Here is a 25,969-nt window from a genome sequence, read left to right as displayed (position 1 = left end):
GTTTCGACTCTTTCAGCAATTTACTGATAGAGAAACAAACCACGTGACTATCGATACATTGCTACATTTTTCTCTAACAATCCATTAAAAATTAAACGAGAAACAAAGGTAGCTATAAAACTTTATAAAGGAAATTACGTGTATCATCCTTACACCATTCTGAGTTTTATTGTTCAACCTCTACCCCCTTACCGACCTAATTTCGTTGCGTAGACATTTCGGTAATATAAAAATTTCGAATATTTTAAATAATAAGAGAGAAAAAAAAACCTAGGAAAAAAAGACAGTAGGAGGGGGAAACTACTTAAAAACGTGACGTCAAGTAACATAATACACGTAATATAAACTTCAGTTAAAGAAGAAGAATAGTGAAGGAGAAAGGGAGTGTTTTCGAATTGGAAAGTAGAAACGATAAAATTGACCTACCTCTTATAAAGCTTTAATCTCAAAGGCGTCAAGGGTAAAGTTTGACCTCTCCTTAATCTAATGTTAGCTTTAGAAGTTTTAGTAGAGCTGGTAGTGACAAAAGTAGTTTTTACTGTCCTCTTACATTCTATCGTTTCGCTCACACTACTCTGTTCCTTGTCCATTCTTAAAGAGCTAATATCCCATCACACACACTCACAACATACAACACTTGTGTGACAAATCACTGTCGAATACAATAGACACCTCTCGGTTATATAAATAAGCTTGGTACTAAGTTTAGCAACGTCACACTCCTTTCGATCCAATAGTAACTCTTCTGTGTCAAAACCTACTTTGTCTCTCCAAAAAATACATACATATATATATATATATATATATATAAAGTCCTTGAATTGTAACGATATTATTAATTAATCCCAGTATGCGACCACACGTTACTGATCTTTGTAACGTGTGTTAAGAACTAGAGACGATTGTAATTCATGTACTTTCACGAAATCATGTGACGCGAGTAACAATTGTATCGTCTAGTTTATCAGTTGACAAGTCATGTAGAAGTGTAACGTAATCGAATTGACGAGATGACAATTGCGAAACTTTGTTACGGTTTATATACACCATTTTCTTCAAATTTCGTCCTCTTGGAAACAACAGAATTCTATATAATAATGTATAAAAATAGTTTAGTCACTGTGAAAAAGGGTGAATATACTTTTTGAGTATTTCTAATTTTTTCCAGAGGTTTTAGAGGCACGTAACGTTAGAAAATCGTTGTTTTTTTCTGTAGTAACGTAGATGTAGAAGTAATAAAATAGTAAAATGTCTTTTTAGGTGGATTGTACTTTAAAAAGATAAATTATTCTCGGTTTTTTTCGAGGTATTTGTAAGATTTTCAAGGATTGTAACTTGACCATAATGATAAAATATTTGTAAATATATATAGTAAAATACTTAACTTTATACGTAACAATACAAAATGGTTTATCTTTACTTCTTGTTTACGATTTTCAGAATGATATTTACTCACTATAAATAATCGAAAAAATTGTTTTTTCCTTGTAAAAAAACGACAATTTTATAGATTGAATACAATTCTGTATTTATATTTAAGAAGTTTACTCGCAATAAAGGCTAAAATTACTATAGATACCAGGAATTTTGCTTAGATAAAATGAGAAAAATATGTACACACACTCATTTAATTATGTTTAAATGCTAAAAATACATTTATCTAACTAATCCGCTATAAGAATAAACTGTTAACACTAAGTTAAACCTGCCAAAAAGCATCTTAGATTGGCTGAAACATAAAGGGAGAAGCTATGAAAATGATTAAATTGCTTCTTATTTATTGAGTTAACAATTTAGCAATATATTTAGATATCAACTAGGAAGATTGTACGAATTTTGGCTTCATAAAATATACTCACATTGGTTAAAACATAATGCTAAAACCTTTATCGACATTAACTGTAACTATACTAAAATGTCAGAGAATTTTAAAACACTATAATTAGCTAAAGTATAATGTGAAAAGTAATCATAAACAGCCTACTCAGGAAACGGATGTTTTTTCTGATCACAAGAAAGGATCTAGAATAACTTACGCCCGCCTACAATACTAAAATATCCTCTATATTAATATGACACACATTGAGAAAAGATGCCTGATTTTTCATTTAATAATCAGGCTGCATCAATGAATTTTCATATTATTTACAAGGTTTAAATTGGTATTTAAAGAAGAAAACCAGGTTAGTTTACCTTAACTTAGGCTAAAATTTGGGAGAAATGTCTACTGAAGAGAAATACCTATCAATAGTTAAGTATCTCTACTTATATAAACACATTTAAACAAGAAAAATCAGGTAAAATTAATTATATAATAGGATATAGGAAAGATGCCCGTGAAGAAACACGTCAGGTAAGTAAAATACCTTATATAACACAGGAAAAAATGGGGGCATCTTAACCACGTGATCATCTCATCCTCCTTGTTAATCTTACCCAATTCTGTCGGGAATTACGAAGAACTTCATCGCTCGAGCACGTGAGCAGTTAAGATTCGACACGTCACAAAGAACAATTTATGACGTGTTTTTTCCCTGTATTTTTCAACGCTTATAAAACAGTTGTTGACGATTCAAAACTTTCAACATCGCCCCGAAAACAAAATGGAAACACTCCATGACGTCACCGATTTCAATAAGAAAAATAATAAAGATGATTTAGCAAATTTCGGTTGAATTGAGCTAAAGAATCATTATTATAAATGAATATTTTATATAATATTTTAATTAAGAGTTCCGAATTCTTTTGCTAATCGAGGCCTATAAATGTATAATACATATAATAATCGGAAAACAAATAATAATTTCCTTCTAGAAATGTTCGTAATTAAAAAAATATTTACAAAATTACTAAAGAAATTTCGAGAAAAGTAACATTTTTAACTAGGAAGCGCCGAACTTGTTTTCGTTGCGAATCGTTACTATCTTAAGATAAGCCTTGTCTTATGACGTCAATCAACTGTAATTGTGTTTTATAACCTTTTCGCAACCGGATGAAATTTCTTTATACAATAAAAATAAAATAAAACAATTATTATGGAAAAATAATAGTTTATTTTTTTAAATTAAAATATTTTAAAATATCTACATTATTTCTCTTTTTTTATAAAAAATGTGTATAAATAAAACGAAAACAGACGAACATTTTTTATACAAACTCTGAACGACAGATGGCGGTAGGTAGTTTTCATTACTATTTTTCTTATATTTAAATAAAAAAAAATTAGAAAAAAATTAATTAAAACATAAAAATATTTAGTAATTTTTATTATGTTTAATTTTTTTAATTGTTAAAATAATTTATGTATTGTATAAAAAGTTTATGTTAATTTTACCAGCCGATTACTATAAATTGATTCAATATGGCGACTTTACTGTTATCAGTTAAGTATAGCGATTTTATTTATTTATTTTCTTTTTTTCCGTTGAAAGTCCCGAACGGAAGTATGTGATTATGTAAATTGAGGCATGTTAAATGCTTATTACACATGAATATAAAACTGTTCTGCATGAAAATTGGGTTTTATCTAGCCTTGTTAGGTTGATACCTTATAAAATCATCCTCACTTATTTAAATCGGTAAAACTTGGATAAAATTGATACGTATACTAAAGAAAATACTTTATATGGCCACGTCTATGCACTTACAATTTAATTTAATACATAAACTTCAATTTAAACTTGTTACTGAAACAAAATTGCGTTTCAGTTTATAAGCCTACGTTGTCCACGTCTGCAACCGGTAGGTCGCGGTTACCTTGTGAATCATACAAGATGGTAGCAAATAAAAAAAGGTTGATATATATTGCTCTAAGTTGTAAAAATTCTCCAAATACAGAACTCCACAATCTTAGAAGCTATAAATTTTAAACACGGAACAGACAAATATGAAGTAGAATTTATAATGTATAAACTTTCCATCCTATGAAGTTGTAAAGTTTAAAATACATAAATTATAAACATAAACTTCAGTATATAAATACATAAACTGCACAAAACTAACTTTATATTAGTTTACTGTTTTATAAATTATACTTTATAGGCTGTTCTCAAAGGTAAATTGTTATCTATGGGAATAAAATTTCCAATGTAAAAAAACTATTAAACTATGAACTAAACTAAAATTTAGGATGTTGCAAATTCATTATACAAATCTTTAGTTATTAGAATGAAGGCTTCAAACTTTATCAATGAAACTAGAATTTTAAAAATGCGTAAATTATTCATAATATTTAGTTAAAAATACCAGAAAATACATTAAAAAATATGGCATGTAGATTAAAATTACGGCATATAAATTTTATTCTAATCGATTATACATTATATGCTCAGAAAACTGAAAGTTGCAAAATTAGTGTTATAAATATTTTAATACAAGAGGGAAATATAGAAGTAACACTTTTTCTGTGGCTGTTCAACAAATTTGAAGAAACTTTCATTATCTGGTAGATAAAAAAAGAAAGACTTAACAATATGATGATACATGAATCCCACATTTCGTGAGATTTACCTCCATCATCTTCATATTCAATTTTCAATTGAATTTAAAACAAAGGACGCACGTTAACTCAATCGTAAATGCTAAAATATTAAAAATTTTGGAAAAAATTCTATAATGAAACTTCTGAACAACGAAAAACTTGCCGGTGTTTTGAGATTAAGAATGAATGATTCGAATACCTTAAATGTAAAATTTATTAAACTAATCACGTATTAATTTATATTATATTAATAATAAATAGTATATTTAATTTAACTCATCCTCTCATGATTTAATAGAACATCCCTATAAGATTATAGAGTTATAAAATATTCTCCAAACAGAAAATTCTTTCGAATTAGACCTAGAAAGCTCATTTAATAATGATGATATTCTCATTAAGAAGCTGTGTTATAAATAAATTTTGCAATGACTTTCTTACTTTCGTATTGATTTACTTAAAATTTTTACAAAGTAATGTTGACAAAGACAAAAGAAATTATGTCTTTTACTTATAATTTTATATTGAAACTCTTTACAAAATTATATTTAATATACCTTCATATTATTGAAATTTATATAAAAATCAAGAAAATTTTTGAAAAAAAATCAAAATTTATTACTATTATTTACACGATAATTTGATATTAATTAATTTTATACAAGTTAAAAATATATATTTATGAAAGAATTTCTATAAAAGAAGCGATAATTATCTTTAAAATTTAAAAGAAAAAAAACTGATTGAAAATAATTTATTATTAAACTTGTCAAATGTCATTTTCTGTTGAAAGAGCTTTAAATTAAATTAAGATGTGAATGTTAAACAGCATTACAAGAAACAAATGAGAAAACTTTATTAAAGTATTTTGCTGCACAGATGTTAGAAATTCTACTAACCGGCATTATATACGATGAATAAATAAATAAATAGTTTCACATTATGTAGAAAATTACTATTGTAATTCTACAATTTTAATATTTAAATTTAAAAGATATTTAATTATATATAAGGAATTAAACAATGGTTTTATCATTCAATTTTCTTTTCTTTTCTTTCTAGAATTATACCGTAGTAATGCTGTGATTATTGAAGCAAAACTAAACTTCAAGTAGGATTTAGCTACTCTGTTGGAAGGTTAAATAAATACAAATACTTAGATTTTATCTAAAAATATTGAGTCCTTTAATACACTTACACTTTAATACACTTAAATAAGTGTCTAATTTTTATACGAGCAGAGGTTAGCTTTAAAAAATTTGTAAATATTATATGTAGAGAATTATTAAAGAATTGTTTTTGGAAAGGAAAAAATGATATTTGAAAAATATATTCATAATTGATATGAATAATAAATTTAAAAATATGCATATCCAGTTGCGTAGGAAGTCAAGTTTGATAAGGAAATGAGATAAAAATGCAGGAAATGATGAAGAATCATACACGTTGGAGCTATTCTTTATTGTATTCATTATTTAAACAAAATTATAAAAAAGCATATATTACTTAAGTATTTAAGTTACTGTTTAAGTATTTAAGTTAAGTGTTTAATAAGTATAGGAGAAATACAGATAATTGTAGTATAATTCCTTTAAAAGTGTTTCGGAGTTTTATTATTGTATTATTCATTAATTAATTAAACAATGTTGCAACATAATAATTAGTCCTTAAATAGACAATAAATTCCTGTTAAGAAACATTGGTAAACATTAATGCTCGAAGCGCATCCATTCCTACGATTCTGAATACAAAGAATAACCATTAACGAATCCTGCCATTTAAGATTAATATAAAATTTGTAAATAAACTGAATTTTTTATAATATAATAGTCTCATAAAGCTCAATTTTATTATTTATATTATTAATTTTTCAATATTTAATGTACAGAAACAATTATTAAATTTTGTTTGAATCTTAATATTTTCAAATTGTAAGACAAAAGAAATAAATTATAACAATTGAATTTACCTTTAACTGTTTATATTAATATTTAAATCCATATCATTATAATATCATCATCTATAAGTATTCAATTTTACAAATAACAGCAGAAAACTATTTTTTGGAGAGAAAATTTAATTTTATACACATTTTCTAGATGCATGTACTGTACATTAAAAAAGGAGTTATTAGTTCTTGATACGTGATTAAGCATAATTTGCTAGAAATGTCACTCATTTATTATATTTTTCGCACCGCAATATAACAAAAATATGTCAAACAACAGTAATAATGGAAGAAAAATATGAATATATACAAAACATCATAAATTTCTAGAGCGTAATTAAGCTTTTAGAAATGAATATTCTAATAGAAATTTGGCTAAACTGTTTCATCTAATCGATAAATTTTCTATGTACAGTACAATTAACTTTATCGATATTAAAAATTTTGTTCGAGATGTTTAGGATACGTAATTCATGTTTAAGTGAGTCTTTTATTATGTCTGAAATAGAAAAATAAGACAGGGGAAATGTTATAGAATATAGTCGAAAGGATTTCCAACAATAAATTGAAGATTATTGGATTCTAGTTTGAGAAAAATAAAAGCTACTGCACGTCAAAATATCTTTTATTTGTAATCTGTACATTAACCTTTAATTATTTATATTCTTCTACAAATAACATGAGTAAGAAGCGTAGTAAATTTGTTAGAAATATATTTTTACACGTATTAATGTATTTTTCATTGCTATTAATTTTAAAAAAATCTCTCGAATTATTTGCTATATTTTTAAATATACAACACAAGAGATAATTTCTATTAAATACTAATTTATATATCATCTAAACTAGTAGAGAAATAAGAAAATTCTAAACAATTCCCTTTTCAATTATTCATGCAGATTAAAACACGTGTTTTACACATTAATAAAAGTGAATATTTAAATAATAGTAATTTAGGAGAATTTAAATAACAAATAAATTCTTAAATGTATTTAAGTTTAGAAATAAAAAAAAAAATTAAGAATATGAAAGGAACAAAAAAAATAACGAGATTCTCTTCAACAGATGGCACCATAAAGTGTTATGATAAAGTCTAACACTGGAAATAGTCCAACATTAAACGTTCCTACTAAATATTTTTATGAAATATAAAATTATATACGATAATTATATATATAAATACTAATTTTAGAGTCATAACCATTTATATCTTGAGGTGAATGAACTTTTATCTAACTCTAGTCTTTTCGATTATATTTCTTTATTTATTACGTTAATTAATATAATTTTGAAGATAAAAAGTTTAACTAAGCTTCACGAACGTAAATTAAAATATTATTGCATAATTTAAATTAATTTTCTGATTTTTTCCCTCTTGCAATTAAGCGAATGACATTGATCTAATTCGAGGAATTTATCCGTTGCTGAGTGAAGATGAATTTAATATTAAAATGGTAATTTATGTCCAGAAGCGATTTTAAAATTAGAATTATAGAAAATAGAAAGTTAAGTAAAAGTTTTATATATTAATTTTGGTTTTTTCATTGTTTTTTTAAATAATTTAAAAATGGATTTACCATACAAAAGTTAATGAATTTTTTTTGTTATTTTTATTTTAAATATGTTAGATAAAATTCTAAATCGATATAGAATTTTCATTGTGTTATGTGAAATATTTTATTTATTTGATATAAGCATTTAGCGACTGTATATATTATAAAACTTAAAAAAAAAAAATAAATTATGAGTTTTATTTGAAAGATTAGTTTCTAATTTCAATATCCTTTATATGTATTAGTGAAATTTGGTTTGACGTGAATACACCATGCCAAAAATATCTAGAAAGCTTTCCTGGTTTCCAAGTAATTTTACGGGCAGAAAAACAGACAGACAAAGAGAATGCAAAAATAAAAATGCATTTTTTTTAGAAACCATCAAAAAGTAATGACTTGAAATGTGACATAAAAGGAATATGAGATTTTATTCAGTTTAAATATACAGTAATCCCTCGATTTAATGGACCCCGATTTAACGGACTTCGGTTTTAATGGACGAAAAAGTTCTGTCGTGAAGAAAAAACGTCTGAATTTTTTTTATTTGCGTATAGAGCACGGTAAAGTTGGGTCAATGAGTCTGTTAAATCGAGGGTCTACTGTACTTTACCCAGCTTTCTCTACTAAATATCTTTAAATATTAAAATTGGAATGAAACGCTCATGTGCATTTACTGATAAATATATATCGAATTTTTCCTATAAACTAAACTAATATTTCGTATAATAACCCAATTCTGTATATAAAAATATGTAGAATTTAAAGAATATAAAATTATGCATTAAAAGAGATATATAAATATATTTTCATATATTTTCATAGAATCTATATTTGATATATATAAATGTTAATAAAAATACTTAAATTGTATAATATTTTTTTAGTCTAACTACAAATTCTGATAATTCATAGTGAAAAGCATTTAATTTAATGCATTTAACCATACACGAATTTTAACTCATGTTCAAATGTTTAGAGTTCATGATTCCATGTAATTATATATAATTGTATAGGAAATTATATATGCAGTTTCCTGTAGAACTTTAATCCTCTTTAATTATTATATATATTGTTCGAATAGTTTGAAATAATAAAATTTTTACGGGTTTGTCAACTTTAAAGCAATTGAATCTTTTTATAAAATATACAGAAAGTTTATAATATAAAAATTGAAGAATTTATATTAAAAACTGTTTATATTTATATTTAATTTACGTTAAAATTTATATAATTTAATTTTAAAATCTTTTTATTATCCTGTATCTCATTAATTATAGAATTAAGTCAATTTACAAAGAATTTATTTCTAAATAAAACTGATAACTAAGTACGTAAATTAACGATAATTTCGATAATTACAACACGAAACTATGAAGAAACATTAAATAAATGACGATAAAGTAAAGAATATTATCAAGGAAGTAAAAGGGAGAATATGAGTAAAATATCTGAAAATGTTTTTTCTATATGACATATCAAACAAATACAAAACTTGAAAAATCGTTTTTGTCAACTGTAAAGTAAATACGAGTCGTGAGATGAAATCCTTTATCTCGACTTTAATATCCGAGTATCCTTATCCTGGTATTCAACATTTTCCAGAGTTTATGTACCATACACGATCACTGTATACACTGTACATAAACGAAAAGAGCGCTTTTCTTTTCCGTTCTTACTCTACAGTATTCTTATGACGATATTTAAATGAATAATTGTTTTATTGATAAAAGAAATAAACTATCTGATAATGGATTTTATAACATAAACCATAATTTGTCTCGTTTTATATCCTGTGATATTAAATTTTAATAAGCTTTTCCGGTCACGAAAATATTTTCTTTAGTAGTATTAAGTATATATTCATATATATATATATATATATATATATATATATATATATATTTAATTCGTTGACTTTCAATAAAACTTGAAACTTGTTGACCTGCGAAGGCGTTTAAGGTCACGTTGATAATATCAACAAACACATTTTTTGTCCATATTTAGAGCTGGTGACGTTTTGCAGACAGGCATCTCTCCTCTGCTTTCTGTACACTTTTTTATATTTATAAAGATCATTTCCATCATTCATGATAATTTGAATTAAAAGATAATAATACTATATTTATATTTATTAAGTTTATCTTCTTCTTTTATTGTAAATTATTAAAATTTATAGATGGATTTAAGTTGATTATATCCATTATCTACATATGAATTAAATTATAAATAAACGAGATTAATTTAGATAGAAAACTATAAGAAAATATACAATTTTGACATCTGAAAAAATAATTATGCTAATTTAAGTAACTATATATAAATAATAGTAAGCTAGATTGTAAATTATTTAAAGAATAACGAGTAATAAATAAAATAATTTTGCTTCTTCGTGACGTGCTTATACACAATTTATAATGTGAAAAATAGATAAAAAACTTGTATTTATTTTAGTAAATTCTAAACAATTACTTTGATGTATGCATCACTTAACCATTGTGTTTTGAATACATTTTACTGTGCTTAATGCTTAAAAAATGCATTTGGAATGTAAATTATGCGTATTCTGTCGCGTAGCTTTTACTTAACCATTATGAACTATGACTTCCCTGATATAAGTTTAATTATTTAATTTACATCTGAATACACTCTTTGGTACGTACAGTTTTAAAAATTCTTTTGATTGATCTGTTGCTGAATCATAATTTACACTTAATCAAAGACTTAGATTAGAAGATATTTAATATTTAGAAGTCATACGAGTTAAGATTTTTCTTTAGTATATATTGATACAAAACAGGTTCTGTTCATGAAGTAACGTTTAAAGCTGTATCTGTTTTCTGTCATAAAATTGTAATTTTAAAACATATAAATTATATATTTTGTGAATTATATGTATATGATGTAGGCCTATATAATTCACAATATACACAGTATAATGTAATATATATAGCCTATATATCATAAAAATACTTTAAGCTTCATAAAAGCTTTAATTCAAATGTTTAAATTTATATTTATAGAAAAGTTCATGGTATATTTTTATTGTCATTTAATGTGTAGCCTCAATAAAAAAAAATAAAGGAAAATAGAAGTTATAGTTTATAGCTTTTGTTTATACTAAATTGCAAGCAAAAATATATTTTCTATCACTCGATTTTGAAGAGGTAAAAAACAAGAAGAAAAAGTAATACATTGTTTACATACCCTTAAAGCTAAAGGTTAAGTTGAAATGTGTTGCGTTTTTAGCAAACGGAAAAGGTTAAAGTAAAATTTGTAATATATTTAAATGCTTTTAAAGGTTATGTGTTCAAATTTTTAGCTTATTTATATAAGATTACGTAATGCGAACGGCAGGCAGGTAGTTAAAATTTGTTATGTCTACACCTCCCCAGGGAGTTAAAATACTCAAAACACATCAAAGACCCCGACTGCTATCATTCAAACTACTAACAATAGTACTTAAAGCTTCAAATTACGTCCTGAAACATGATTAAATTTTATAGTCGTGTTTTTTTTTTTTAAATATTTATGAAAATATCAGTTATAATACAAATAATAATAATTATTATTTCATTTTTACAAATAATAAATCAATTTTAACGTATATTTATTATATGATTTTATAGATAATGAAAAAATCAGTGCTTTAAGAATGAAGAATTCCTCTATTAATCTATCATTTTGCAAACTTCCATCATTCGAGAATCGTTTATTTTTAAATAAAATGAGAAATTTCATAAGCAGGTAGGAAGCTTATTATAATTTTATTAAAATGAAAATTTTTTCAATCATCACGATGTATAGAGACGAATTTTGTGATTTATATAGTTTTTTATTGATATTAGAATCAATAACTTAATCTAATTTCACACAACTTGCATAAAAATTGATATATAGCGATACTAATATAGTAATAAATTATCCTGGACAAGCAATATTTTTAAAGGTACATTGTCTGATAGTTTGTAAAGGTCGTGAGATAATCTACTATACTAATACATCTCGAAAATTTTCGCTCCGGTGAACAAATTATGTACGAACAATAATCGATTTTATAATTTATTCAAGAAGAGGATTCAAAATGTTCGTCCGTTAAATTAGCAATGTAAAATAAAAGTTATGAATTATAATTCTCTTTTGTTTCTCTGATATTCTCTTGTATGTATTTAGAGGAACGTTCGAAAGTTTGTCCTGAAGTAATGCATTTTGTCACCCCAGAAATGTATTTACCACCCTTTTTCTCATAGTTTTGTGTTGAATGTTTTTGTTTACGATATTTTATTTATGAACTCGCAGTTGAGTAGTTAATATTTGTTATACCCAAATCTCTCCAGGGAGTTAAAATACGTAAGACTCATTAAACTATTATAAACTACCCGACTACCGTCGTTTAATACTTAATACTTATAAAAGTTGGAATGATAATTTGGAAAATTCTCAATTAAATATTAATATTTGTCCATAATTTATTGCTTGAAAATTTAAATTGATCGATTTATCACGTTTTTATTGACTGAAAATTATAAATCTCTACAGGATTATAGCTATAACTTTCTGCTTTATCACGTTATAATTATACAGCAGTTTTATGAAAAATAAACAAACGTTTTGCAGTATTTATATATTATTTTTACAATATATAAATACGGTGTTCCAAGATATAAAATAATAGACCTATATTTTTTCACAGCAACAATAATCTGAAACTTGGCCTTTGATAAACAATATAATCGACTGTTGACGAGTAAAGATTCGAAAACTTTTTTCTGTAATACATTATTTTTCATTTAAACAATTTATAGTTAGATTAATTATAAATTATATTGTTAAAATATATTTTTAATATATCTTTCTTGATGAATGTAATGAAAGGGAATATTGATATTGTTTGGACATTAAAAATAGAAAATTATAGTAATAATAAAATAGTTTATTTCTTATTCTGTAAAATTATATTTTGTTTTCTGTCTAATGATAGCTTTTATTTTTTCAGTTCAACATATAATCAAGAAATACGATATAATTTGAAACCTATATAATCCTAGATCAGCGTAAGATTATAGTCTTTCCTTTATAGATTTTATTCTTGATATAAATCGTGTACAATTTCCTATTGCTGTTGCAATTTGAAAACTTTTATTCTATTATATATAGGACTATATACTTTATATACATAATATAAGTCATAATAAATAACACAGAGATTTGAGTGTATACGTATATATACTCAAACTATACATTAAATGGGTAGAATAAAATGTAATTTTCATCATAATTACAATTTGTATTTATTTTATTAAAGCAATAATTAGTTTTATGTGCAAGTTTTGTATGCTTGAGTAGAAATTTATTTGAAAAATAATCTAATCACGTTTAACGTATTGTCTCTACAGGGTTATTTTTTAACTTTCTATTTGTTTCAAGCGCCCTAGATTTAATAAATAAAGAGATGAAATAGAATAAAAACTAGATTATTTCCATTTTAAAATTTTAATAAAATATACTTATATTCTGATGTGCTTGAATTTTAAATTTGCACTGTAATACAGTTAAATTAGGTTAAAGAATAATTACAAAGAAATTGTGTACATTATCATTTCTTCAATCATTTAACAAAAAGTAGCAAATTATAAATTTTTCTATAAACTTCCTAACTCTACGTACATCACAAAAGCATCGTCTTCACTCTCAACCTAATTGTTTTCGCATTATGAAACACAAAAAATGAAATAAAGAAAGAAATTCGTCATCCTGTCAAACTTGATATCTAATCTTTTCCTACTCGTTGTAGAAATTACATAATTTAAACTAGAAGATATGTCTCACTAACGATTTCTCATTTCCATGTGTAAATTATTGCATATTCTTAATAAATTTAAAATATTTTAAATTATTTAAACGTTTTTCCAATGCATAACTTGTTTAGATAATACGTTCTATTTAATGACAGAGATAATTTGAAGTTTAATATAAAAAATTAAATAATTTAGTCAATAATACTCAATATTCAAATAATTACTTTTAACGTTTATTTACATTGAATATGTTATAATACTGCAGTAATAATATTTTAATTTTAAGAAGTTTTATGATAATATCAATATTAATTTCATTTTTCAGTGGTGAAAGCATAGCGATGCTTTTTACATCAAAAGATCGAAGTTTTATCTATAAATAACTATTGCATAATTTATATATATTTATAATAGATCAATAAATATTCGTCATCTTTATCATCACCATCATTAGCATAATTATGGTTATTTATTTCTTCCTAACCACGAATTAATTTTGAAATAAGTTACTTTACAGGCAAAAATTAGCTTATACGTATTGAATGCTTAAATAAAAATTCATTAATAATATAAAAATCAGATATTTTAAACTTTATTTGTCAATGCAACAATAACTAATCAATAAATCTAAAAAAATAAACATAAATAATATAAACAAGTATAAAATAATATTAAAAAAAATAAAAATGATTTATTTTCAGAAAAATGTTTAGATAAGTCATTTTTATCATCATCTTTCTGCAACAAGGGAGAATATTTTCAATAGATTGGATTATTATAAAAAAGAACACAAAAATTTAAAGGTAAGTTTAATTATAAACTTTAAAGGAAACTAAAAGTATTTTTTGTACTATTTTCTAATAATGTATTCGATTTTCAAACCCCTTACAATCATATCGAAAGACATGAATCTTGAACAGAATGGTTCTAGATAAAATTACCTGGTTGTGGAAGAACTTAAATCATGATTTCGATATAATGGAAGATAGTATAACAGATGTTACGACAACAGGAAACAGCAATCTAAGCGAAAGCACGATCAAATGGTGATAGATTATGTACTGCGGCAGGAATTTACGAATTATTACAACGAAACTATGCGAAGCTAAATTTTCTCTCCAAAAATTCAGATTTAAAAAGTGTAATGTCAAGAAACAATTATTTAAAATACAAAAGATGAGTGTATCGGGCGTGATTAATTAGTTTACATCCTTCAAAAATTTTCAGGATTAGCGTAAAAAACTCGATTACGAAACTCAAACAAGAATTTAAAAATCCTATCACGGCTCCATTACCTGGAAGGAAAAGGATTAAAAGTTAGTTTAAAAATAATCTAGGGATTAAAAATTGAAGACTTTGTCTAAGAGAAAGCATTGGGGAAATATGTGTAAACATACATGTATCTGCTCGAAAACAGATTTGTTAGGAAGTTTTTGATGGAAAAAAAATTATACAAATAAAAATTGTAGAAGTTAATTTGGAAATGAGATGTAAACAGTTTGAAAAATTATTCTTTCAAATGAATATAGGATGTAGGAGAATTCTCATATGAACATAAAAAAAAATTCATTTAAAGAAAGTAAAGTTTGTTTGATTGAAAGAAATAAAAGCAGTCATTTGAAATTGTAACGACTCTAACTTTATATATTATTCTTAGTAAGGAAGTCGTTTGCCACGTGAATGGGTTGAAGGTTTTGATTTGAAATATTATATCGATCCCAAATGTCATTAGAGTAAGATCGATTCGTATGTGATATTCTATTACAAATTACATTTTTATTTTTTTAATTCTGATATGAAGAATAATATTGTATAATCTAAAACGTTCCTTTTTATAAATTATCGATCTCAATTTTCTGTAATGTTCACGTAACGTTGATCTTCCAAGGATGGAACGGATTCCTTGAAACATTTTTCAATATTCTTGAGTTCGAATTACTATTTTTAAATCATAAATTTTATTTCGTAACTAGAATTTATAGTTTATTTATTTTTTAATATTATAATGGACATATTCTATAGTTAAAGAAGATTAATTAATAATTTATTTATTTATTACTTTTCCGGCTCTGTTATATATAGGCTAACAGAGGGAAAGTATGGCGATCGGTCAAAAAATGACCCTCCCCAAGTATAAATGTTAGTGTGTGGGGATACACGATTTTGTTTATCCTTTTTGAAACTTAATAACTCAGTGCCTTTTGTCATAATTTACTGAAATTTTGCAGGGAAGTTTGTGTATTAGGGGATTGGTGCTATTAAATTTTGGCGGTTAAAGGTAGAGGGGGTGGGGAAATAAAGGGAGACGTGTATCGAATCTCAGTAGGGTCGGGCTTAATGACGATTTTACTCGTTATTAACATTTACAATTGTTTATGAAACGCATCCCTACCCTCAAAATTATTATTATTATTATTATTATTATGTTGGGTTAAGTGAGATATACTCGGTTAACACCGGTGGCTGTGTACTATGTCGGACCAAAGTCAAGGCATAGTAACCAAAACAGAAATTAAAGAAGTGTATCAGTGTGTGTGTCTGTATTCAGGAATTTTCTCACAATATGACATGTATTCAATATAGTGGCCTTCTGTAGTGTGATGTATGTGTTTCTATTCAATTCTAATGTGCCCAGGCTTTTGTGTAGTGTGTGTGGTATGACACCTGTAGAAGAGAGAACGACAGGTACAATAAGCACCCTATCCATCCTCCACAGATGCCTTATTTCCTGAGCGAGTTCTGTGTACTTGCTAATTTTTTCAGTGCATGCGTTTTGTATATTGTGAGTGTTTGGAATGGATATGTCTATAATGTATGTGATTTTATTGTGTTTGTCAATGAGTGTGATGTCTGGTCTGTTGTGGTAAATTGTTTTATCTGTGATTATGGCTCTGTCGTAGTACATTTTGTGCGTGTTGTTTTCCAATACTGTCTGTGGAATGTATTTGTAGTATGGCTCGTGGATGTCTACTAATTTGTGTTTCTTTACAAGCTCTTGGCGTATTATATTTGCTACTTGATTATGTCTGTGTAGATAAGCTGTCTGTGTCAAGAGCTTGCAACCAGAGGTGATGTGTTGTATAGTTTCTGGCATGATGTGACATTTTCTGCATGTGTCATTTGTGAGTGTTGCATCTTTGAGTATGTGTTTTCTGTAGTTTTTAGTATTTATGACCTGATCCTGTATGGCAATCATGAATCCTTCCGTCTCCCCAAAGAGGCATCCCCGAGCTAACCAGCTGTTTGACGCAGTTTTGTCAACAAAATCCTGGGCCAGATCGTAAGGATGCCTGCCATGGAGTGCCTTTCGAGCCCACGATTGCTTAATGGTGTCTATGCTTTTTATATGTTGTGTTGTGTCCATATGATGTGAGTGTAAGTTTAATGGTGTGTTATTCGAGTCTGCTAGAGTTACTGCTTTATGTAATTGTGATGTTTCTTGTTTTTTGTAGAAAAACTCTCGCAGTGACTGTATTTGTTTGTAGTGAAGGTTAACTATGTCAATCAGGCCACGTCCGCCATCTTTACGTGGAAGGGTTAATCTTTCTGTGGCGGATTTAGGATGATGATGTTTATGTTTAGTAAGTGTTGTTCTTGTTTTCCTTTGGAGTTGCTCAAGATCTGTGTGAGTCCAATGTATAACTCCAAAAGAATATGTGAGTACTGGGATGACATATGTGTTTATTGCTTTAACTGTGTGTTTTGCATTTAACTGTGTTCTGAGAATAGCATTTAACCTACTTTGGTATTCTTTAATTAATCTTTGCTTTATTTGTGTATGTTCTGTTAGTTTGGCCTGTTGGAATCCTAAATACTTATAGAACTCGCCCTCTTCCATGGATTCAACAATGTCTCCATTTCCAAGTGCAAAATCTTCTTTCTTCAGGATTCCTTTTTCTATGTGAACTGTTTTGCATTTATCTAGGCCAAATTCCATTTGTATGTCCTTGGTGTATGAATGTGTGATTTGTAGGAGTTGATGAAGTTGTTTTTGTGTGGATGCATAAAGTTTTATGTCATCCATGTACATGAGATGTGACAGTGTAAACTGTGTTGTTTTTTCGTGTCTGATATTGTAACCATATTGCGTGTTGTTTAACATGTTTGATAATGGGTTCAGGGCTAAGCAGAACCAGAGAGGACTCAAGGAATCTCCTTGAAAAATTCCTCGCCTAATAAAAATTTGTTTTGTTTGTATGGAAGTGTTACTAACCCTGAGATGTAGTGTTGTTCTCCAGTGCTGCATAGTGTTTTGAAAGAATGCAATGAGTGATGGATGTATTTTGTACATATGTAGAATATGTATCAGCCAACTGTGTGGAACACTGTCGAATGCTTTTCTGTAGTCTATATAAGCCATGTGTATGTTTCTGTGTTGTTTGTGTGCTTGCCGTAGAATGACTGAATCTATCAGTAACTGTTCTTTGCATCCCTTGTGATTTCTACGGCAACCTTTTTGTTGTTCTGTTAGAATGTCGTGTTCTTCAATATGTTTGTATATTTTGTTTGCGATACAGGATGTCAATAATTTGTACAGTGTTGGGAAACATGTAATTGGTCTGTATGTTATTATTATTATGTTGGGTTAAGTTAGATATACTCGGTTAACACCGGTGGCTGTGTACTATGCCGGACCAAAGTCAAGGCATAGTAACCAAAACAGAAATTAAAGAAGTGTATCAGTGTGTGTGTCTGTATTCAGGAATTTTCTCACAATATTACATGTATTCAATATAGTGGCCTTCTGTAGTGTGATGTATGTGTTTCTATTCAATTGTAATGTGCCCAGGCTTTTGTGTAGTGTGTGTGGTATGACACCTGTAGAGGAGAGAACAACAGGTACAATAAGCACCTTATCCATCCTCCACAGATGCCTTATTTCCTGGGCGAGTTCTGTGTACTTGCTAATTTTTTCAGTGCATGCGTTTTGTATATTGTGAGTGTTTGGAATGGATATGTCTATAATGTATGTAATTTTATTGTGTTTGTCAATGAGTGTGATGTCTGGTCTGTTGTGGTAAATTGTTTTATCTGTGATTATGGCTCTGTCGTAGTACATTTTGTGCGTGTTGTTTTCCAATACTGTCTGTGGAATGTATTTGTAGTATGGTTCGTGAATGTCTACTAATTTGTGTTTCTTTGCAAGCTCTTGGTGTATTATTATTATTATTATTATTATTATTATTATTTGCAATTTTATAATAATTAAATTATATAAAACGTTTTTAAAATAAAATATCATAACAGATGACGCCACCAAAATTTTAAATGTTGCCGGGAAAGTTAAGCAACTCTTATGCTCCAATGCGATCAGATACGCTCTTAAAATAATATTTTATAAATTCGTTAATATATTAAAGTTTTTAAGTACAGAAATGATTCTTGGCGTCTTTAAACGTGTATTTATATAATATTTTCGGGATTATTAGCATTATAATATTTTCATTTCTTTACAGACAATTTATTTTGTTACTTATAATAACAAAGAATGTAAAATGTCAATATTAAATAATAAACAGAATTACAGTCTTAAATTATAAATTAGTTTAATATTCCAGAACTTTAAGTTTATTTTCTTTTTACATATACTAATTAAATTTTGAAATAATCAATCATTAACGAACCGCTTGTTGATTAATTAGAATGTATTACGGTTAATTGCAGAGTATCTACTTCGAATTTATTTTGGACGTCGACGAGATCCGACTGAAGATTAAGTAAAATATTTTAATATGAATGATTTATTAAATATAATTTTTCATTTTTCATAATTTTGATGATATATGCTTAATGAAGCAAGTTTATTTATCACTATTTTGAATTTTTATTAATATTTTCTGATCATTTGCAGGTTAAATACGATTTAAATTAGAAGCTGCGCAATAAAATTCGACGTTAAACAACTGCAGTATTTCACTTAAAACCTTTTTAAACTATGATAATCAATTATTAAACGTTTTCTCTCTGATTAATTATGAATGATATATGATGATGGAGTTATATCAAATCACGGCGCCATCTTGTAAACCTATGAGACCGGATGCTATGAATGTATTCAACTCAAGTAGTAAGTGTAACGATGCGCAGTTATCAGATTTCACAGATTATCCACAGTCTGCTGAGATATTTCTCTTGGGTCCAATAACCATGAATATTTAATATGGCGTTTGTTGCTCTCTTTTAACATACAGATGCGATTGTTATGACTTATGAGAATTGAAGCGCTACTTCCCATAAATGACTTGCTTATTATTTTATAGTCTGTTATAAAAATAAGTAATAGGCCGCATGTTTAAAAATAAACTAAAACTTAAAATAAACCTTAGTAATTATAATTATCTTCTCACTATATACAGTATATATTTTACTGCATGAAATAGAAGTAGATCAAGTATTTGAAACATGAATTATTTCCCGAAGTAAACGTTGCATTTTTCAAGTTAGAACTTAAAGATTTATGTTCAAAAGTCCTACGAACATCTAGAATATTTAATAAGTTTAACACGAGAGTGTGGCAAAGGTCGTTCAGGAAATATATTTAAAGATAAACTTAAGTAAAATTACAAGATAATTTTTACTGATTTTTTTTAAAGATTTTCATGTTTGAAGCAAGTATGTAAATTATGGTTTTATTATTTTAATTAAAAAATAGTTATATTTAATTTTTAAAATAATCTTCAAATCGTTTCTTTTGAAAATAAAACTTATTCCTGTAAGAAAAAAAATTTATATTTTATTTCGTTTTTTAGCTTTTCTTTTTCTCTTTCAAATCATTTTTTATATAAAATACAATAAATCTATTTTTCATCGTGACGTTAAAGTCACATTTTATTCATTTTTTTTATTTTTTGTTCACACAAATAATAATTTTGATCTCGAAATTGTTTGGAAAAATTCATTTTAAATGATGCATTGTGGGTTTCTTTTCTGAAAAATGCCTTGCATTGATAATCGCTAAGAATCTCATTAGTCACAAAATCTTTAATTTTAATTTCTGTTTAACCTATTTATTTTTCTATAGTTATATTAATTGTTATGGCCGCTTCCATTGTTTTCCATTGTACTTTCGAACATCTTGAGTATATTCTGTTCCTCTTAATACAAGACCTATCTAGTTCCTCTTTCTTTCAGACAATATAAGAAAGTATTGGATATATTGTTTTCACGAAAAAATCAATATCGAAATTTATTAAATAAACGTTTGAAGTTTCTGAACGGTGGTCGAATTAGTTTGAAGATGTCAATGTATCTGTTTGCTCTTCGTATTTATCTGTTATCATTATATGAATTTAATATAAGTGAAAGATAGCAATTGTGTTATCGATAGTTTGTTATTTTCACAAGGTAGTAATTGCCAATTTCTATACAATCTAATACTGGAAATAATTGGCAATTTTGTTGTCTTTCGTGTTGCACTCGTATCCATTAAACAGAAATTATCGCTAACATTTTAAATATGTAACAGCGATGCTAACAATAAATTTAACTAATGCATTCTTCATTATATAGTTTTTAAAATTAATTTTAGTTCAGGTAATTTGATAGTTAATTATAAGACTAACGCAAACATTATTTTTACACCAGGCAAAAGTCAACGATACACAATTTATGAACAGAAAATCTCTGTTTAAAGACAACTAATTGGTACCAAATTGAAATCTTGTAAGAATATTTTAATGGTTACTAATGTTATTCAGAGAGTTGTGTATGTTTCTCTTACTAATAATTAACTATGTAACCTGCAGGCAAATTAAATTAAGCAAATTTAGCAGCAAGTTGTGATATTGAACTTACAGTAGGATCCATTAAGCCTATGTATATATATATATATATAACTATTAAACACGGAAATGATTATATTCAAGTGAAGTAGTGATTTATTAATTATTAATTTAAGCAGAGTAATTGGCAAGTTCTAAATTATTATTATAATCTAGAATTTTGTCAATTAATCTCTCATATTACATGCTGATTGAAAATTGATGATTCATGAAAAGGAAATTGAAACAAAATCTTTTCTTTACTAGAAAAGCTGCTTTGAAAGTAATAAAACATAAGGAGAAGAGCTTTGTTTTTGGTAATATATTGGTTGTGCAGCTAGGATCTGATTTACTGCGATATATTGGATCATAAAATAGGATGATCATAAACCTAAACTGTGAGAGCTGGTCACTTTCCTGAATACTTATGTGACTAGATTGTAGCCAGCTCTAATTATCTGTTTACTAAAAGAGATGTTGAAATTAATAAGGAAACCAAGAATTAATTAATGGTAATGATCAATATATTTCATTTGAAGTTAGAATAATTAGAATATATGCAAGAAAGAGTTATGTATAGCAGCAGTTTTGTATAATTTAATTGTAATTTTTGAGGTCTTTTGATTTCAATATCCAGCTATCAATCTATTGAGGCATAAATTAGACGGGATAGATAACATTTAGTTACTTATATCAACTGACAAAAATTTGATAATAATTTAATTAATTCTTTAAATGGTAAATAAATGTTTGAGAAGGTTGTACAAAAGCAGCTTACGAATCATATTACTGGATAAGTTTGTTCTTATATAAATGATATTCTCTCCGAAATGAAACATTAAGATATCAATTTTCTCAATAAGAAAAACTATGATTTATATAATAATAATAATAATAATAAAAAGAAAAAAATACTGTTACTATCAATTTACTAATGCGATTTTATCCTAGACAATAGATTACAATTTATTTTGTACAGGACTTGTACAGTACAAGAGAAATGTAGGAAAACAGCAGTCATATTCGAAATTTGTAAGTCGGATATAAATATTTTCAGATAATTTTATTATATTTAATCATCTTTAAATTAGTTGTATTACTTAATAAATTATGAAATTATAATGAATGTTTAAATTAATACATGAAACCGTTTACTAGATCAAAGATAAAGCGCGCATGAATTTCATGTTTAAAATTTCCAGAATAAATTTAGCATCTTCCATTCAAATAATCTAATTTACTCTATGTCATTATAATATTAATTACAATATATAACGTTACTAAGCCGGAATTTATGTAATTTATATAAATATAAAATTGTTTCTTATACCCTATAACAATAAAAATTCAAGAAAGTTATATTTACAAAAGTAAATTATCTGGAATTTTTTTTATCATCTTCCAAAACGGAAAGACTTTAGTTTTCTTTAAAAAAAAGACGTCATTTACTATCCTGTGTAGCCATTAAAAATTCCTTTATGATCCCTAAAGTTTTTCTCCATTATACACGCTGTTGTTTATTGCTATTTTGCCATCAAATGATACGTCTCAGAAAATAAATATCACCAAATAAAGAATTTTAAAAAAGGAAAACAATTTAAAAAGCAATAATAGTAGATAAAATACTACAAATAATTTATTCGTACTTCCAAGTTGAATTTACTCGTCGTTTTTCGATTTGTACACTCATCTTTTACGTAGGAGTACGTTTTATTGCTAATAAAATAATTTAACAGAAAATCTTCGAGAAGATTGTTTTTTACCCATTTATTTATTGAAATTTCAAAAGTTCTATATTAAATTTAAAATGTGTTCTATTTTTGCTTGTAGTTCACCTTAAAAAGTAATAAAGTAATCAAATCTCTGTATGTCTGAATAGTTGAATACAATGTTAAACTTTCAGTAATACATTAAGCTGGCTACTTACATAACATGCCCAAACAAATGCAAAACTAATAAAAATATATAATTTAGTGGCTGGAATAAAACTGGTGGATAATGTTATACATATTAACACTCCAAAATATTGACATTTTGAAAAAAATGCCTCTCCATTAAAGCATTTCTTTGCAGTTACATACAGTATACATTTTATACAGAGACAAAATCCACATAACTAGATATACAAGTCCTCATTTAATGTATGTGCACACATAAAATGAGGCAAATATTTGTAAGATTAAAAAAAAAAAAAAAAGCATTACAACGAAAGTGATAAAATAATTTTCAGAATAAAATGGCTTAATCTGAAATTCTTTATCTATATTTCTGATAAACACGTTTATTGAATAAAAAAAATTAAATAAATACATTTTTCTACGAAAATGAAATCCTAGATTCTCTTATAATGTATTATTTACATTACAATTGCTTATTTTTTTAGTCCATAAATCGTTATTCTTATATTTAAAAAAAACTTATTTTTTATCATTTAATATTTAAAATCATATATATGATATAAAAAATAATTATACAGTTGATTAATACGTTAAGTTAACTAATCTATTGCACTTCTAGGCAAAACACTAAGAAAAATATTAACAGAGTAGTTATTTAAATAAAACATAATCATCGTTAGAATTTTATAATACTTTATATTTATTATACTGCTTTTTTCAAATACTCATTTTATTGTTTTATTTTTCAGTAATTATAAATCATCATCGAGCCATAAATCAGAATTTAGTAAGTAATTGCACCTTTCCTATTATAACTGTAGTAATTTGTCTTTTTTAAAAATTAATTATAATGGAAAAAAATGAGGCATTTTATTCCAAGCTTTTCTTCTTCTTAGGATTCTTTAATACAGTAAATGATACGTAAGATTCAGCTTATTCAGTTACCAGGATCCATCTGAAATTTCTCAGAATGCTAATTGTAGTCATCTACTTTTTATAAAGAGCGTGCACAGGTCTATTTACTCGAATTCATCCCATTGTTTATGTGTCTAATATATTATTATAGAGTATGCAACTCACAAATATGTTATCCCAATAACATATACACTATTCCTTAAAGCTAGTATGTTTTTTAGTAAACTTATTTTAACAAACAAAGTAAAATTTCATATTTTTAAAGAAAAATAATAATATTTTGTGATAAAAATAATATATATATTAGGAAATAGATTTAGGATCATTAATAATTCATAAAATATCGATTCAAGTTCCATATTCAAGAGAAACATCCACCATTAATCTTTTACAAAATTTTGAATTCTATATAATAACATTCTCAAAAAAAGAAGAAGATGAAAGGGAATATAATAAGACATAATCCATATTACTATTTTTTTTAGTACAGAAATAACAAAGTAAATATTAAATCTAATCTTAACAAACAATATCTATACAATTATTTACAACTGAAAAGAAAGTATTAAAAATCTATAATACAAAGATAAAATTACATAAAAATTAATTAACCGAAAATTTTAAATTTTTCAGTTATTATTTAACATTAAAAATTTATAATATTGTTAAATTTTATTTATAACAATATTATAAATTTAATTTATTGTTATATTTATGTTCATATGTGTATGTATAACAATTTTCTTCCTTATTCTTAGACTTGTCAGTGCAGGGACGCATAAAATTGAATTCCCACAAGTGCCTTTCAAATATATTTTGCTTTGTTGGAAGACCTGACTACCAGTTCGATGATGATGTTCGATTTCGAATCTTGACTTGCCATTACTCTCGAAAATTCTTAAAAAGTTTTCTTTTAATAGTCATGTTATCATGAAAAAAATATTCACATTTATGATGGGTTAAAACTACAAGAAACAATTATTACTACTTTCGAGGAATAGAAATTTTGAGAAATTTTAGTCAGATCCACGCAATAAAGTAAGCTGAATCTCACGCAATTACTGATTTACTTTCTAGAAATACATTATTCTAGAATGTTATATCGTAAATATACAATACATAAAGAGGCAAAAATGATCAATTTCTGGAAATTAATAAAAGTTCATTCTAGAAATATGTATTTTTTGGAATGAATTTTATTAATGTATATATACCGTACAGTGCTTTCTATATACATAACTATTTGTCTAGAAAATACATATTTCTGGAATTAATAACATAAATTTTTTAATTGCCGATTTATACATTCTAGAAATTTGTATGCATTTTTTCTAGAAAATATAAATAAAAATATAAAACAGTAAAAAGTCATTATGATTCTTGACTTTTTTAAAAAATGGTAGATTTATTTTTATTATTTTATCTAAAATTCATTCAAGAAACTTTTTTTTTCTTTGTTATAATATCAACAAACAAAATTATTTCTTAAATATCTATTCAAGAATCTTTTTTTGAATAGATATTTAAGAACTCTTTTAACTTAAAACATAATTTCTTCGAGGAGAAAAAATAATTTACATTTTCCTGCGGCGATTTTTTAATAACAATTTCTAAAAACAA

At 26.1% G+C, this 25,969-nt stretch overlaps 1 protein-coding gene across 3 annotated transcripts in view; it reads right to left on the bottom strand.

Moving 5' to 3' along the window:
- LOC136973338 (3',5'-cyclic-AMP phosphodiesterase 4C-like) overlaps nucleotides 1-25,969 on the bottom strand; it is a 58,085-nt gene that overhangs the window by 12,664 nt on the left and 19,452 nt on the right. Inside the window, exon 1 of one of the 3 annotated variants that reach the window (XM_067268077.1) lies at nucleotides 427-1,057. The exons of 1 other annotated variant lie outside the window; for it this stretch is intronic. In XM_067268077.1, coding sequence (XP_067124178.1) covers nucleotides 427-590 — 164 coding nt within the window. In that variant the 5' untranslated portion in view covers nucleotides 591-1,057. Of the gene's footprint in view, nucleotides 1-426; nucleotides 1,058-25,969 lie in introns of those variants that run through there. One more of the 3 variants, XM_067268073.1, reaches the window with a different exon arrangement.

This window comes from Centruroides vittatus, unplaced genomic scaffold (genome assembly GCF_030686945.1).
Source record: "Centruroides vittatus isolate TY-2023 unplaced genomic scaffold, ASM3068694v2 contig_3146, whole genome shotgun sequence".
In the NCBI taxonomy this organism is placed as follows: Eukaryota; Metazoa; Arthropoda; class Arachnida; order Scorpiones; family Buthidae; genus Centruroides; species Centruroides vittatus.
This window is presented reverse-complemented; position numbering and strand designations above follow the sequence as displayed.